Source organism: Colius striatus, chromosome 3 (assembly GCF_028858725.1).
Source record: "Colius striatus isolate bColStr4 chromosome 3, bColStr4.1.hap1, whole genome shotgun sequence".
NCBI lineage: Eukaryota > Metazoa > Chordata > Aves > Coliiformes > Coliidae > Colius > Colius striatus.
In genome coordinates, this window is record NC_084761.1 from 20935126 (window position 1) to 20952951 (window position 17826).

Sequence of the window (17826 nt, forward strand, 5' to 3'; positions counted from 1 at the left end):
GGCAAAGCCTTCTGAAATGCTGGGATAGAAATATTATGATGCACTTGCAGAAACTATGACAGATTGAGGCCAAACTGGTGTAGTAATAGATGACAGGCTATGATTTTTAGTGGCCTTACTATATGTAATGTGCTTTTGTCAGCCCAAGGTTTGTCCATGGTGAAACCTTTCTGCAGAAGAATATTGCTTTATATACTGTCAGGTAGTAGGTTTCACTTTTCAGCAGGTATATAGATTGCAGCCAGTTATGTCTTAGATAATTCAGAGATCATTTATCTACATCCTGTAAAGCAGTTGGCACCATGTGGATGCTTAAAAAGCAGTAAGTTGCTTGTAGAGCAGGATCTTTGACTAAGCCAGCATGTTAACAGCCTGCGATCATCAGCGCCTTCTAGGCAAGCCCAAGCACTGCTAAGATGGTCTGTGCCTGGAATTTGATAGCCCAAATTAAACTACCTGAGAAGTAACTCAAAACTACCTTTAAGTTCATTCTGATGTAATAATATTCTTTTAGGTGCAGCTCAGCTACTAGCTTCTATTGATTTTGACAGTTAATGCATTAATTCATGGTCATGGAAGAATCATTTCTGGGTTTTGAAAGCTACTGGGATTTAGCTGTGTTAGCACAAATAACGTGTTAATAAGTCTTCATATTTTGTGATTAGTGATTCTTTAATCAGGGAACTTGTTACAGAGTGAGATCCCCAAGGCTCCACATCAACTCATTGATATGCTGAATATGACCTGCCAATATGTAGTGTAGGACTTATTTCCTTTGGGTAGATCATTTTAGTGAGCCATGAAATGAAGAGCACAGGCAACTTGTATAACAGAATTGTTTTGGTTGAAAAGACCTTTAAGCTCATTGAGCCCAGCCACTAACCTCACACTGCTGACTATGTCCCTCAGCATCTCAGCTACACGGCTTTGCAATATGTCCAGGGATGGGGACTCCACCACGCCCCCAGGCAGCCCGTGCCAGTGTCTAACAACTCTCAGTGACGCAGTTTTTATTTATCTCCACTCAGCCTCCCCTGTGCAGCTGCTGCTCCGCCTGCTCTCACCCTGCGATGGCGCAGCAGCTGCCCGCCGAGCCGCCGCCGCCAGAGGGCGCCGCCGAGCGGCCGCGCCTCCCGCGGCGGTTTGTCCCTCGGCGGCGCCGGTGGCGGCGGGGCGGGCCAAGATGGCGGCGGCCGGGCGGTAGCTCACGTGTGGCGGGCAGGGCAGGCGGCGGCTCGCCGGGGCCGCTGCGGCGGGGACGGGACGCGACGCGACCAGGGACCAGCTCCGAGTCGCCATGTCGGGCCGCCAAGGCAACAAGTTGCCCAGCAACCTGCCTCAGCTGCAGAATCTCATTAAGCGGGACCCAACCTCCTACACCGAAGAGGTGCGGAGCCGAGCGGCCCGGCCACGCTGCCCCGGAGCAGGACGGCGCGGGCGGGGAGGCGGCACGGGGCGGTACCGGGACTGGGGGCTCGGGGGAAGCCGGTGGGCTGCGGGCACTGGGGGAGGCAGGTGTGGCCTGTCCCGCTCAGCAGCCGCCCGCTGTGTGTGCTCAGTTCCTCCAGCAGTACCACCACTACCAGTCCCATGTGGAGATCTTCACCTTCCAGCCGGACAAGCCTAGCAAGGAGCTGGCCGAGCTGGTGATGTTCCTGGCGCAGGTAAGCTGTAGAGGCTCCACCCTCAGCGTCATAGCTTCGGCAGGCCGGCTTTCAGCTGGTTTTGCTGCTACAGCCCTGATGGGGCAGCCCTCAAACCGCGCGTTGAGCACAGCTCCTGCAGCGGGGTTGTCCACTTCCAGGACACGGTTTAGCTTTTGTACATTTGGTGCAAGGCTTTAAGAGAATGTTTTTCATTGCCCCGTGTCTGTAGCATCTGGACATTGATAGTAACTCGCAGTTGTGCATGTGAAATGGTTACGGTACAATTCCCATGTTGATTGCTACGAGACCTCACGCCTTCCCAGGCTCCTGAGGCTCTGCACCAGAGTTCAGCTTGTCATTCTCTACCCAGGTTGCCCACTGTTACCCAGATCACATGGCCAGCTTTCCCCAGCAGCTGAAGGAGCTGCTCTCCTACCACCACACAGTCCTGGACACAGACCTGCGCATGGTAAGAGCCCCAGCAAAAGGTGTTTTGAGCAGATGGGTTCCTATGGTTAAAATGTGCCCCTGATGGGCAAGAGCAGAGCTTATGGTTTGCTTTTTTGGCTTTCACTAAAGATGGAAGCTGGAGAGTATTATGAGATGTTGGTTCTGATTCCTGTTTCTCTGTTCCAGACGTTCTGTAAGGCGTTGATCTTGCTAAGAAACAAGAATCTAATAAACCCAACGAGTTTGCTGGAGCTCTTCTTTCAGCTGCTGCGGTGTCATGATAAGCTGCTACGAAAAGTAAGCTGTGCTTACAAATACCAGGCTTGATTTCCAGTGGGTTTTGACTGGCTTGCCCCGAGTAAGGCAGTGCTGGCAGGCAGGTCTTCTCCTTTCCATGCTAACAAAGTAAGGAAGTTTGCCCAAAAAGCAGAGCTATTTCAATCACCAGTGCCAGAGGTGAGATTCTATGTTTGATGAAAGAAGTGAAGCTGTTGGCATCTTCCCCACATCACTGCAGGCTGTGTTTGGAATTGAGTACCTTGGATGTGTCTGGAGGTGACAACCATAAGCATGTTACTGTCAGAGCAGGCCCTACTGAATTCCTTGTGAGAACTTGAGTAAACCAAATAAAACCAGACCATATCTCAGGTTTTCTGCCATAAAAATGAGAATAGTTGCTTTCTGCCACCAGAGTTACTAAGGTGACCATCAGAACCTGCCTGAATGAAGCAGGGCTGGGATTGTTTTAAACAATACTTGATGCTGTCCATTGTCTGCCTCTCTGTGCTGTAAATTTGGTACACTTTTCAAATACTTTAAAGCACACAGGGGACTTTACAGAGTAACTTCTTGTTGTTTTTCCAACTGTAATTTAAAAGAGAAAATATTCCCAGTGGGGGTCAGTGTGGTCTCACGTTATTGTCCCTCCAAAGTCTCCAAGTACTAAGATGAATCTGCATTGTTCTCATTACTCCCTGTTCTCTCTCCATTTACAGACTTTGTATACTCACATCGTGTCAGACATTAAGAATGTCAATGCAAAACACAAGAACAATAAAGTAAACACAGTAAGTGGTTTTGGTTTCAGATGTACTTTTGTGTATTCTCTTGATTTTTGTGAGAGACTTCTAATGATGAACATTTTTTGTAGACCCTGCAGAACTTCATGTACACTATGTTGAGAGACAGCAATCCCACTGCTGCCAAGATATCTCTGGACGTGATGATTGAGCTTTACAGAAGGAACATTTGGTAGGTCTGGCAGACTCGTGTCAATTCTGCATTTATTGTGGGGCAGCTGTCCTGGCATTGCTCATAGCAAGTAGTGCAAAATGTAACTCAGGGGGCAGTGACTTCAATATATTCATCTTATTTGTGTTCCAATGGAGCTTTTTCAGTGTGTTGCAGAGAAATCCCAGCTGGCAGACACGACTTGGTGGTGGGGTGTATTTGGGTGTAAGAAATTTCATGTGTAGCGTTGAAGGAAATACCTTCTATCCTATGGTACAAAGAAAACAATTCACACAAGCTTTGTTTAGCTCCTTTTGGTGTAGTGGTGTGTTGAGAACTGGTTTCCCTGAAAAACAGGGAAAAAATGGTGTCGCTGAAAGGACAAGACATTTGCAGGTTTAAAAAGAAGGCTGTAAGTACATGAGACTTGATATAAAATCAAATGGACTTCTGTGTTATTTCTTATAAACCCTTATTTTTAGAGCATACCTAACCTAGCCAGCTGCTTTTCTCATAATACTTAGAATTCTACATAGAATTTTTTTCACTAAGCAGGGAATTTCTTTTTTTTACCAGTAGAAAAAGTGATAATCTGTTACCGGAACTTATTCTTTCCATCCCTTCTGTCACGGCGTGAACTAGATGCAACTGTGTCTGTTTATTTAGATGAAGCTACTGCTATGTTAGGAGAACAAAAAGAAGGTGGCAGAAGCTTCACCCTGTTGTTTGCAAGTCTGCCTGGGAGAGTTGAGAGACTTGACTCTAATGAAGCTTCTGGCTTGTTGAGATCCTGTCACATTTCATGACAATTTTCTGAGAGTAACATGATGATTTTTTTCTGAGACTAACTAGAAATTACCAAACTTAAAGGTGGTGTTTGGTTTTATTTCAGGAATGATGCCAAAACAGTAAATGTCATCACAACTGCCTGCTTTTCCAAAGTGACTAAGGTGAGGACTGAAATGACGTGATGAAACTGGGTGTTACCTAAGCTGCCTTTTTCCTGTGGATGCAACTTATTTTGTAACTGCTAATAAGCGTCAGCAATGATTTGTCTTCTGCTCGTTTTAATCTCAAAATACCACTGATATTGGGGGAGGACCCAGCATTTAGTTATGTACAGAGAAGCAGAGTTGGAAGCTTATCTTACAACAAGTGAAGGCTGCTGTGGGGAGGTTAGGTGTACTTTGCCCTGCTCCTCAGAAGAGATGGTCAGGATATTGCCATCTTATAATTGGCACCATAAGGCTTTATTTTGTTACATCTAAGGAGAGTGGGGCTCGAGTGAATCTTAGGCCTCCTGTCACCTGTGTCAGTTCTGCAGTGCTGGAGGCTTGGAAAACTTGGATTATGGTTTGAGATAGGAAGATCCAAAAGCTGATCCACTCAATAAATAGCAGCCAACCAAAACTAATGAGCCCATACAAACTAAACTAAGTTTGATTTCTGAGCACTGTCTCAGTTATGAGCTGTGCAACAGTTCCTAGTAATGTTGGCACAGACCAATGAGATTTGCTTTTCAGAACGATGGGAAGAGAATTTGCATCTTTAAACTTGCTCCAGGCATTGTGGAAGTCCAGCTGCTTTTTGGTTCTTGGTGTGTTTCTGACTATGAAAAATTGGAACAGTCTTTGCATAACCCAAGATGTGGATGTAGGGCTCTTGTAAATACTCTTGTCAGTTTGTCCTGTTCTATATAAACTTCCTTTGCTTTTCAGGTATTAGTTGCTGGTTTGAAGTTCTTTCTTGGGAAAGATGAAGATGAGAAACAAGACAGTGACTCAGAATCTGATGTGAGTGTTGTGATTACATCTGTTCTGTTCTTTAAACTCTGTAACAGCTCTGTCATCTTAGCGACCCTGGCTCCACCAGTCTCTTTGCTTCTGTGTTACTTATTTCCCATCTTGTTTCCTAAGCAATGGTTGGTCAGTCTGGCTCATGAAGACACGAACTGCCAAATGTGTAATGTACAGTTGTGGGAAGAGGCTTTCATGTAGTGTATTGGAAGCTTGTTTAATATCTTAGCTGTCTGATTTAGTTTTCCCTTTTATGCTCCACTTCCCATTTCTGTACAAACCAGTTAGAAGGCTGATAACTAACTAGGATTTCAGTCTAGAGCCTTCTAATGAAGGGTAGCAATATTTGTCTGTGACTGAGCAATACTCTCTAGTTAGCCAGCTGTAGAAGCCACTCTGCTGATGTGCTGTTAAGTGTTTGTGATCTCTCTCACTTGTAGGAATGTGACTAGTCTTATGGAATCGGGATTGTAATTGCTAGTATTTCTGTACCGTGACATTTAAGAAGAAAGTCTCAAATGTAGTACATGATCCTTAAAAAATACAAATGCTTTTTATTTCTCTGATGGCCATTTGAAGCCTGGTGTCACCTGAGCTTTCTTTTCCTTTCTCAAGGACGACGTTCCCACAGCCCGAGACCTGCTGGTGAGGTATGCAACCAACAAGAAAACCACCAAGCGCAAGAAGAAACTGGAAAAAGCCATGAAGGTCCTCAAGGTGAGGGGAGTGGTGTCTGACTTGCCGGCATTGTAGCTTAATCCTTCAAGTGCAGAAATCTTCTTGTTGCCCCTGTTGACTTCGCTACCCTTTGTCATCTCTTCTAGGTATGGGTCCTCCAGTGTTCTAGCATCCACTGGCCAGGCATGTGCTGTGTTTGCCTGGAAGATGGCTGTTTTGAAGCAGACCTAGACTCTTAAGCTGTTCTGCTCTGGGTACCCTTTGTGTGGTCCCCTACATGAAACTATGTGGTGTCTTGATCAGTAACTTTTTTATTCAGCTCCCACTGTCTCTTAGGTGGCAGAAAACCCAGTGTGGTTGAAAAGAGGGATAGTTTATTTCTTAATATTAAGTGTCCCTGTGTGAAGAGAAGAATGATAAATAGCAGCTTTTAACAGCGGCCTGACACTGAAGCACTTGCAGCTTTTTCGTGGACAGAAAAAAAGCTCTCTCTTACATTCTTGCCTTACAGAAACAAAAGAAGAAGAACAAGCCAGAGGTGTTCAACTTCTCTGCTATTCACTTGATCCATGATCCCCAAGGTAGGCATTGTGTGTTAATCCCAGACACTGAAGTTGAGACACAGCTGTGCAAGGAGAAAGTGACAAGTAGATACAAATGTGACAGTGTGGTGTGCTTTATCATGGAGTTTCAGAGCATTTCAAAAAAGTGAGACCAATCCTGTTGCACTTGTCATAGTAATGCTTGTAGATAGTGAGACAAGGAAAGTGCAATGTTACATCATCTGCTTCAGGTTGCTGCAGACTGGGACATAGCTCTGTGCCACTTTCCTGTACACCCAAAGGCCATGGTGTGGTGAATGGGGAGTAGTTTATCTGTTAGAGCTTCTTTAGCTACACCCTATCAAAGATCTGTTTCTATTACTAGTCTGATGTTTGTCTAATATCACTCAACTTGGTCTTAGTCTCATCTACTGAACCTCTGGGAGGTTTTGTTTTTCAGATGAACCCCAAATGTATCTAAAAACTATATCTTTAAATACCGACCCTGCACTTAGGATGTTGAGAAACCTCTGGTACTTTTCCTCTTTGCTGAGCCTATGCAAAGCTTTATACCTAAGGCACGTGAGAAGAAAAATAACACACTGGGAGAAGTGCTCTGGCCATCTTTAATTTCTTCACTGTGAGGGCACTGGGGCTTAAAAGCACCCAAACTAAACTCTCTTTTTTTAACCTAGTCTCAGCTGAGTTCTGCATTGTGCTCCTTAAGTCTACCACAAATCTATTATTGTTTCTTCTAGACTTTGCGGAGAAACTGCTGAAGCAGCTGGAGAGCTGTAAGGAACGATTTGAAGTGAAGATGATGCTCATGGACCTAATATCTAGGCTAGTTGGAATACATGAGGTACACACTCTGGTAATTTTATAAGGGTATGATGGTAGCCAGCCTGGTTTTGGTGGTGGCATGCTCTGGCTTTTTGCCTCTGGAAAAAGAGGTTTAATTTTTCTGTATGTTGAGAAGTGCAGGTAAATGGTCAGGTAGTTGCCAGTGGGCCTTATGGAATGGCACAGCAGTGTAGAGATGTGTGGCACTAAGGGAGCTCTGCTAGAGAAAGATGTTGGTCTGGGATAGCTGAGCTGTTCTTAACAAATAGAGGAGAATATAGTTTTTTTCAAGGCTTGTGTGCTTCTGGGAGGTTCTTCAAAGGAGTCAAGCAATTGCTCATGAACAGCACTCTCAGAGGTACAGCCAAAGTATAATCAAAATTACTGGAGGCTCTGTTTTGGGAGGGAAGATTGTGTCCACGGGTCAACGAGAAGTGGCACGTTATAGCAGTGTGCCCTGATTTGAATCCTATACAGTCTTAACAAGAACCACTCTGGATTTCACAGAGCTTGGGATTGAGCCTTGTATTTCCTTTGCACGAGTAATTTCTTCATTGCCACATATATCAGGAGAGGAGAATGCATCACACAATAAAATCCAAGGCATTTGGAGAGCAGGCGGCGTGGAGTCATTGTTTTACACTGTATCTGCCTATTAAGGTGACCCCAGGTTATGACAAGAAGCTAATCTCTGACAATTTCTTTCTTGTAGCTTTTTCTTTTTAATTTCTACCCCTTCATTCAGAGATTCCTGCAGCCTCATCAGAGAGGTGAGTAGCCACTAGTAGATAACACTGCTGGTCCATCATAGAACGGTAGGGTTGGAAGCGACCTTTAGAGATCATCTAGTCCAACCCCCTGCAGAAGCAGATTCACCTAGATCAGGTCACTCAGGAACGCGTCCAGGTGGGTCTTGAAGACCTCCAAGGAAGGAGACTCTATACCCTCCCTGGGCAGCCTGTGCCAGGGCTCCCTCACCTGAACACTGAAATAGTTTTTCCTTATATTTAAATGGAACTTTTTGTGTTCCAGCTTCATCCCATTACCCCTTGTCCATGTCACAAGTACAGTCAATCGTTAAAAGTGGTGCTGTCAATGAATAGGCAGGAGTAGCTTAGTAGGTAGTAGGTGTAGTCCAGAGAGTGTGGCTGAAAGAAGGAAAAGGCTTTGACTGCCAGAAGTGCAAAGTACTTCAGACCGTTATGGAAGCTATGTGCACTCAATGCTCCTTATCTGAGCATGTGAGAAACTCCAGCAATGGAATAAAATTTATCTACTGAGTCCCTAATTCCTTGCAAATATTGACGTAGTTGAGCAAAGTGTGACTGTCTTTTGCTGCTTTGTTTTACGAGTGTTTCACTCTAGTTGTAGAGCATTTCTTGTCATCTTAGCTGGCTATTAAGGGCCTGCACTGCTGCTGGAGTTGAGACAAGATGAGTTCCTAGTGCTTGGTGGGAGAGGAGACATAGTTGTCTCAACTTCAAACTGAAATGGCTCTGAGATTTAGACTGAGCAGCTTGTTGGGTTAGCCACTGGAGTGGATGTGGTTATCAGGCAGAGCAAGCTGCAGCTTGCATCTTCCCACTTTTCTTCTCTTCCAGAAGTGACAAAGATTCTTCTATTTGCTGCACAGGCTTCACATCAGCTCGTACCCCCAGAGGTCAGTACTCCACTTCTATTCAGTCATGTTAAACATGGACAGCAGGCCAGCATGGAGAGTGCATTTGTGGGGAAAGGGAATCTGGTCAGACCCTTTATCTTGCAAAGCCTGTGGTGCTTTTGGCTACTTCTGCAAGTTTCAAGGGAGTGTTTTGCACAAATGGGGAAAAAAACCCCCATGACTGATGTCTTCATTTCTGCAAGAAAATTTGTGTCTATAAAATATTTACAGGCTATGGTGACAAATCCTGAGCTCTGCCTTTCTGTGAGAAGGGCTCCTTTGTCTGTTAACAATGTGTAATTGTTTTCACCATTTTATAAAATATGCATTAAGCCTGTTTAACCTTTTTCCTTATTGTCAGATTATCCAGTCAGTGTTAATGACCATTGCCAACAACTTTGTCACTGACAAGAATTCGGGGGAGGTCATGACTGTAGGGTGAGTACAGAATCTTAAACCAAAACTCTAAAGCTCTCTGAATGTGGAAAAACATTTTTCATTGTTAAACCACTTGCAGCCTATTCCTGTCACTTGTACTATACTTTCAAGAACCTCCTTAAATAGAAGCAAATTAGGACAGTATCTCATCATAGACTATACTTATTTTTGTTGTCAGTGTTTAAAATTTCCCCAGAATGATGGGTTTCTGTGCTTAGAGCTGTGACCTAACTTCTCTTGATGTCATGATGGTGTGGGCTTTATTTTATTTCTCATTTGAGCTTGTATTTTTGTTAATCTTCCTGGATTTTGTTGTTTCTACTTTGAGGGCAGACCTCATGCCTGTGAATTAATATATTGCTATATACTCAATGCATGGAAGCATCCTCATTCGGGACTCTTAACTTTGATGTTTTGTGGACGAAATTCAATATGACAACAAATGTCAATGTTGCTGTTAGTGAAATTGTAATGTACTTTCTCTGTCTAGTCAAGAAAGGTATTTGTGACAGCTCTGGTGCAAGCAGTTTTCCTTTTGGCATGGTTTTAATCCAGGTATTGAGCAGACCAAGTGTGTGCATGAAGATGGTTTAAAAGGGATTGTGTGAGCCCACAGATACGTTACACTGTCCTTAGCCTGCTCAAGGTTGACTCCAGAACTGTTCCTTCTTAAAAAAAATTTCTTTTTCTTTGGCCTGGTGGTTGTTTGGCTGCTTTTCCTGCCTGCCTGGACCCAGACTTCAGCTCAGAACCTGAGGCCTAGAATCAGACAGCTGGAGAATATGGGCCAAAGATGAAGGGGTTTGGAGAGCATAAAGTTTGGCATGGAGAGCTCCTTGTGATATTCACCTTTGTTACACCAAATGTGGTATAAATGTTGTATAAGGTTCTTCAATTTCCAGAGAATGCAATCTGGTATCGGGCTGGTAGTGTTCAGAAGATAATTTACTTCCAATTTTTTAGAATCAATGCAATAAAAGAAATCACTGCAAGATGCCCATTAGCCATGACTGAGGATCTGCTCCAAGACCTTGTTCAGTACAAGACTCATAAAAACAAAAGTAAGTGTATTACATGGATATGACTTGTAAATCTTTTTTTCTCTTCTGTTGTCTGCTCCTCCATCCCACCCTTTGTAATAGTGATCTCTTGATTGTTTATGTGGACTGAGAGGTATCATTTTCAGTGTGCCTGCTGCATCTCTCTCTATTTTGAGCGTATATATACGGGTAGTTATGGCAGGGGAATTAATTGACAAAAGTGAAGAGTGGAAACTGCTTGCTAATAAATTTTTAGCACTAAGGAAGAGCTGGGTCCTGCATTGGAAAAATCAGAGGGAGCTATAACTTCAGGACTGGCATAAGCAGGCTGTAAATGCTGATGATCTCAGTGGGCTTTCAGTTGGCTCAGAATTCTCGTTTTCTGTGCTTATTCCTGACTTACTTTTTTTTTTCTGGGTAGATGTGATGATGTCTGCAAGAACTCTGATACATCTCTTCCGCTCTCTGAATCCAGAGATGCTGCAAAAGAAATTCAGGGTATGTGCTGTTTTATGTGTGTTGCATTCACCATAGGCTCATGTGCTCAAAAATGATGATGACTGCTCACAGCCTCTTGACAATGAGGTGGAAGCATTCCTGCTTTCTTCCCCTGCCTGCTCCCTTACTGCCTTTTGATGTGGCCTGCTCTTCAAGATTTCCTTAGTTCAGGTTTATCAAACTTACTGACAGAAGGATTGTGCTTCAGAAGCTTGATTACCTTCCTTGGGTTTGTAACTTTTAGTAATTCAAGATCTTATCAGGCAGAATTTGTCATTTCCATCTGCACCCTTCTCTCACCCAGATGTGTTCGTGGATTTGTGGGCATTAAAATAGCAGCCTGCATGACATATATTTTGTTAACCTACAGGGTAAGCCTACAGAGGCCTCAGTGGAAGCCAGGATTCATGAATATGGAGAACTGGATGCCAAAGATTATATTCCAGGAGCAGAAGTACTGGATGTTGAGAGTGAAAAGGGAAAGGGAGGAACCCAAGAGGAAGGTTGGCCTTTTTTTCATTACTGCTTCTATTTTGAGCACTAAGATGTTACTTGGAGATAAAACTTGGTGTTTATGCATTTCATCTGCTGCTGTCGCATGCTGCAATGGCTTGTGCCTGTATTTGTCCATTCAGAAGCACTGATGTGGTTCTCAAATAGGTTTGTTATAGTATGTTGCTTCATGTGATTAGACACTGAGGGGTGGAAAAGCAGAGAGACAGGGATTGTACAGCTATGAAACTTCTTCAGCCCTTCCTAAAAAAGGTTTTTGTTGCTTATTATAAACCACTGACATAGTACTTAAAAATAACGTTTGGCTTTGCTAATTAACTGCCTGTGTAAACACTCCACACAACCTGCAGCTCCTGCCCAAATCAGGGTAAAAAAAGACAGGTAAGGACTTGAAAAATCAAGCCAGAAGAGCTTGGCATGTCAAGCTTGGGGCATTGGAGATGTCACAGTGGAGGTCTACTGGAGGAACAAACACTCTGATACATGATGTTTCTTATGCATCTGAATGCACTGATATTATAACCATCCTCTTGGCTTTGGTTTCTGAGGCTGATAGCTTTAGCACATCAGTCAGTTTGAACAACAGTGAAGAGGAAGAGCAATACAGAAAGCAACTTGGCTATAAATAGCAGGGCTTCCCTCCTTGGTTTAGATGTTGAGGAGTGGGGAACACCATTTCTGAACAGCATAATAAGGATTAGCATCTGTAAAATACCATGGCTGTGCAGAGACTGTCCTGCAATGCAGTTTGTTTGGAGGATCTCTGACTTCAGATGAGAGTTAAACTTTGCAAAACAAAGCATTATGGTACAGACTGCTGTGACACCGACTTGTTGCAAGCTGCTTTGTGTATGTTCTGTGGTTGATTTGGTTTTGAGTGAAAGAGTTGTACATTCAATACACTTCCTGATGTGATCACTATTGTTACACATGTTTTGAAAGCTCATAAAAAATACATGTATTAAGACAACTGACAAAAATAATCACGAATACACTGTTTTAAGCAGCCTGTTGTAGGGGTGTGCATATGTTCTCAGAGATCTGTCACTGCCATACACAGTTATCACTATAAAGGTTGGTGTCCATAACTGAATGTGCGCATGGTGTAGCTGTGCAAAGAAGTGGAAGATGAATCAGTTGCAAGGGAGAAAGAATTTGGTAGCTGAACTTGGCAGTGGAACAGCATGGAAGCTGCTGGTCTCTTCAACTGTGGATGTCTTCTAAAAATCATTAACAAGTAGAATCAGATGTAAGAAGTATCATATGTCTTGTAATGTCTACATATAGTTCTAAGGCTGGGATGCTGAGACCTGACAGCCTGTCTGTTCAGTAAGCACGTCCCTGGGCATAAATGCAGTTAGCAGCCAGGTAATGAAAGGCAGTAAGAGTGTGCAATAGTCTTAAACTATTTCAAGCCCAAGCAGTTAAGCTGAATCTGCATTAACAGCTCTGTGCACTTCTTCCCATGAGCAGATGGATGGGAAAGTGCTAGTCTGAGTGAGGAAGACGATAACGAAGATGGAGAATGGATTGATGTGCATCACTCCTCGGATGAGGAGCAGCAGCAAGTGGTGAGTTCGAAGTGTCTTCTACCCTAAAGACAAATGAGCGGGGATGGTAGCAGACCAGGTTCTCTTGCTCTGTATCTTGATGTAGCTGCTCATAAATAACTATACGGGGCTGTGAAGTAACTTGACCAGAATCAGTGAGCCTGAATTACTATTTAGTACCTGAGCTGAAGTAGGCATTTTGTTAGGGTGAGAGAGAGAGATGGAGGATGTGTCCCAGTGCTAATGATATTACTATGTGCTATTAGCTATGGTATTTACATGAGTGCTTTTATTAATCCTGAAATGTGGAGTGGAGGTTCTTATTGAGTCTAATGCTACATGTTGAATATAAGACTATGAAGAATCCTAACACGTGGTTGTAGCATTTCCCAATGGTATTGCCTCTACATAGGTTTTTGGGAGGCAAAGGTCATGGATTGCAGCACAGAAATGGTTTGCAAAACATTGTGTATATTCTTCTTTTGCACTTTTTTCCAAAAGGCAGAGAAGGTGAAAAGCATGCCTATAGAGGAACGAAAAGCCAAAGCTGCAGCAGTCAGCACAAGCAGGCTGCTAACTCAAGAAGAATTCTACAAAATACGTCTTGCCCAGCTTTCCAAAGAACTTAATTCTGCACCTGGAAAAGGTGCAAAGAGGAAAAATATTGAAATAGATGATGAAGAGGAGGAAGGCAGGTAGGATATGGACTATTGATGAGTGGTTTTGCTTCCCTATAACCTTGTGATACAGCTTTGAATTGCAGCAGGACACAGAGCTGTGCAGTTGGTTGGTATCCCCTGGTGACAGGTGGCAAACAGGCACACTGCCTAAAGTGGATCCTGGCCTGGGGGATTTGTTTATAGCTGGGAGAAAAGATGAGAGAGGCTGATGGAAACTGAGACTGGTCTGCTTATTCAGACCAATAGGCATGTGGAGGCTTTTTGAAGCAGAAGTTGCATGGTTCTTCAGAGTTTCTTAAAGTTTGTGGATAAAGCAGGACTTGAAGAACAGTAATGACAGACTTCAGTAAGGGTTGTCCCAAACGTGAGGATTAGTCTGAGAGGTTAAACAAGAAGCATTTGTGTGAAAGTTCACAGGAAGACAATGGCCTAAGAGATGGGGGAGAGACAAAGGATCAAGAAGGCATCTGTTTTTTCTTGCCAGCTGAAGTTTTGTGTGTGATGGCTTTTTGTCGGATTTTTGTGTGTATAGGGGAGAGTTGCTTTCCCTCAGAGATATTGAACATCTACATAAGAAGCCTAAATCTGACAAGGAGACCAGGCTGGCGACTGCAATGGTGAGCAATGGGGTTATTTCATATCCTCTGTATGCCTAGATTTAGATTGGTGGTTTTGTCTCTTGCAGGAGGAGGAGGCGGTGGGGTTGCATCTGTAGAGATGGGTGTCCAGCTGCCATCTGCCTTTTGAGAAAACTTTTGTATAGTAATTTGCTGTTGCATCTTGGCTGTAACAAACAGCCTGGTGCTGAATGAAAATAAATAAACACACAAGAATGACTCCCTGTTATTGTCTTGCATCATCCATTCTAGGCTGGAAAAACAGACAGAAAAGAATTTGTGAAAAAGAAAACAAAAATTAACCCATTTGCCAGCTCTTCCAACAAAGAAAAGAAGAAGAACAAGAACTTCATGATGATGAGATACAGCCACAGTGTCCGGACAAAAAATAAGCGTTCTTTCAGGGAAAAACAGGTAATCTTCAAGGTGGAAAACAGATGGGTCAGTCTGAGCAATAAATGTATAATGCAGGTGAAGTGCTGTGCCCTAAGTCATTGCTGTTTGCCTTCATGGTTTAATTGCTGGAAAAGACTGTGGGCTAGGTGGCTTCTCTTGAATCCTCCCTTTGAGAAGGTATATCAGAGATTGCAGAGGTAAAGAATGCTTTTGTTGATCCTTTTAATATGCATTGAGGACCAAGCTCTGTTGCCAAGTCATGTGTAGATTAGGAAGGCAACGATCACATGGTTTGTTTTCCATTATGTAAATCGGAGAAGGTCATATTAGAACTCTGACTGTAATCCTGTGATAGGAGAAATGTTTCCTCAATACGTAGGTGTTTTTCTAACCAAGCTTTTAGTGTGTTTCTTCACTCTCCATATTCTTTCTTTGACCTTTCTCCTGTTACTGTCATATGGACTCATCTGTCCTGGCCTTGAGGTCATCTAACAGCCTGTCCCAAATGTACTTAAAGCACAGGCATAAAGGGTATTTATTACCTATCTCTTCAGTTTAGCCTGCCCCAGTAGTTTCACAAGACACTGCTGTCAGTGCTGAAGCCCCTGCCTTCTGCTGCCTGCACAGCCCAAAGCTTGGCTGCAGCCCTTGGGCAAGCTACAGTCATGTCTTTGGCAGTGCAGTTGCTGTGTGTCCCAGAGCAGTTGACCCAAGAGTAGCCAAAGGGATATCAAAAAGGCAAGGCAAAAACTTCAGTGGCTGATGTTGCCCCTGAAGGCATTGGGCAGGGAGCCAAGGAACTGGCGGTAGATGGGCTGGCAAACATGGAGTGTGGCCAGGGAGCCTGCCTGCTCTTATGATGCGCCTCAACTGGGGACAATGCCTGAGCTGCGTGTGGCAGCTCGTGCCAGACCATCGGTGTAGGCATATTGCCTTGCTCCACTGCATTTAACCTTGGCAGGGTAAATCTGTGCTAACAACAAAGAAATGTGCCTTAAAATCCTTTTATCTACCCTGACAGATGGGCCAGTCTAGGGTTTTACAGAGTGTTGCAAAATTTAACTCCTTTGAACATGCTCCAAGAAAAACTTCTAGAATGATCCAATTACAGAGGGGTCTTGTTTCTGTGTGGTGTTATTTTTTGTGGTTTCTTGCTAGGTTCTGTTTTGGCCTTCAGTGCATTCAGGTGCTTCTTTTTTACAAACCTTCCTTTGTCAGTTGTTTCCAGGATCATATCATTAGGAGAGTGTGTATTTGTCTGCAATTTCTTGTCTGACTGAAACTGTTAATAGACTCAATAGAGAGAACATGTCATAAGTGTTTCTGTTAAACAGCGAGACTTAGACTAACATCCTATGTGGTCTTTATTTGCTGTTGTTCTGCTTCACCCCAAGTAAGGCTGACCCATCTCTCAAAACACACACAAAAATGTCACAAACAAACAATTCAGGCATTTTTAGGAGACCTCTTCCTATAGTCCAGAGGTAGATGCCTATACCAACTAAAACATGTCTGAAATATACACAAACATCCTTTAGAGTGATGTGGCATTTGTAGAAATTCTAGCATCCCTTGTTTTCGCCTTGAAAAAAAGCTTTGTAATACTTTCAAAAAATGACAATCCTACTTACTTGTCAGCTGAAGCTTTTTCTTGATGTCTTCCAACTGAGTATGAATCAGTGCAATAACAGTTTATATTACTCTGTTTTTCATTATATGGGATTTGCTAACAAGGTACTGAAACTTTTTTTTTGAAGCTCAACCCTTTCTTTAATTCTACTATGGAGTTTAGCTAAATCAGCAAGCATTTCTGCCACTGTAGTCATTAGCATTTGCCAGTTACTGCTTGGAGTTTTAGCTGATAAACTATTTTAGTGTTTTCTGTGAGGCTGAAGAAATGGAAGAGGGTTGTCAATGGGATAGTGTTGTTGTCTCCTTACTGAATGTTCTCCTTACCTGAATATCCCATTCTTGTTTCATGTTTAGCTGGCTCTTCGAGATGCACTTCTGAAAAAGAGAAAACGGCTGCTGAAATAACAGAACAGTAATGGAGAGAAGTACTCTAACCATCCTTGAAGAAACAGTCCTAGAAATGTTTATTTCCACCCCCCACCTCTCCAAAGGAAAAAAGGGACTGAAATGCCTGATGGACTAATCTGTTCTGCTCAGAATTCCAAATTGAACTCTTCCAAGCTGTTGGATATTGCTTCTGTAGGACAGGTGGAAGAGGCCTTAATCCTTGAAGGATTTTGATGTTTTGTTTTGTTTTTTAAGGCATTCTAGGGAAGAAAGCAATTATATTTGATTATAACTTACAGATGGTTTTGTATATGTAAGTATTAAAACACACAACCTTACTGTAAAAACATTGAAGTAATTCATTAATAGAAAACTTGAAAGAATATTCCGTGTTAGTCAGTCAAAGCATGTTACATAATGTCTCTACCTGTCTTAGAGATCTGATTTTAAAGATGGAGTAAGCCATTGTCTAAATGGCTGGTTTTCTCCTGTTTAATAGTAATAAAACCAAATCCTTGTAGTATGGGTAAGTGAACAGTTAAGGGAAAGAACAGTTTCAGTATGGCTTGTGTAAGAATGAGTATATGTGAGACGGTTTTCTTTGAAATAGAAAGGCAGCGTCACATGCAGGACAACTAAAGAATCTTCATTTCTGATAGCAGTGCGTCTTGTGGTGGGACTTGCTGGTGCATGATTTTTGCAGTACGAATGACAGTAACGTGGATCTGTGGATTCTTGACTTCAAAGGTTGAACTCTTGCTTCAGCCTTAATCTCTACTGGGACCATTACTGGGTTCTTTGTACTTTACCCAGCCACCTGTTTTAATGGAAATGTTAGTTATACCAACCTCTGTCAAATTGTTTTGAATGGATGTCCTTGTGGGGCAGAAACAGGTGCCAGGTCCACAGTATAATGGCAGAGCACTTGGTGGGGTGTTTTTCCTTTCTTCTTGGGCAACTAGGTTCATGCTTCTATCCCACTTTCAATTCACTCAGGTATGTTTAGTAGGTAGAATACACAATTGTATTCACTTCAATTCCTATTGAATTCCTAAAAATAAAAAGCTTTTAGAGGCTTCAACAAGACAGAAGAACAAGGTACAAACTTTTCATGACTTTGAATATTTACATGCAAATTTAGTGGTCCTGTTGTGGGAAAGGCAGGGATTACAATTTGGGAATGGTGAGTGGGGCAGGTGGAGGATGCATAGGTGGGAGCCAGGGAGGCAA

General features: G+C 43.0%; 1 protein-coding gene across 1 annotated transcript; it reads left to right on the forward strand.

Moving 5' to 3' along the window:
• Positions 1-1183: 1183 nt before the first annotated feature.
• On the forward strand, positions 1184-16981 carry SDAD1 (SDA1 domain containing 1). The gene is made up of 22 exons (XM_061993843.1): positions 1184-1387; positions 1560-1664; positions 2017-2115; positions 2283-2393; positions 3092-3163; positions 3247-3347; positions 4219-4276; positions 5045-5119; positions 5738-5839; positions 6312-6381; positions 7101-7204; positions 7898-7955; positions 8787-8845; positions 9207-9283; positions 10247-10344; positions 10745-10821; positions 11192-11324; positions 12808-12905; positions 13386-13579; positions 14097-14181; positions 14434-14595; positions 16564-16981. The coding sequence occupies exons 1-22, from the start codon at positions 1298-1300 to the stop codon at positions 16612-16614; spliced, it is 2079 nt and encodes a 692-aa protein (XP_061849827.1). The 5' UTR covers positions 1184-1297; the 3' UTR covers positions 16615-16981.
• Positions 16982-17826: the final 845 nt, after the last annotated feature.

Bases quoted from the DNA above. Each gene is read 5' to 3' on its own strand.
- SDAD1 (XM_061993843.1), top strand. From the start codon at position 1,298: ATGTCGGGCCGCCAAGGCAACAAGTTGCCCAGCAACCTGCCTCAGCTG. The intron at 8,846-9,206 runs GTCAGTACTCCA...CCTTATTGTCAG, and splicing joins ATCAGCTCGTACCCCCAGAG to ATTATCCAGTCAGTGTTAAT. The intron at 12,906-13,385 runs GTGAGTTCGAAG...TTTTTCCAAAAG, and splicing joins ATGAGGAGCAGCAGCAAGTG to GCAGAGAAGGTGAAAAGCAT.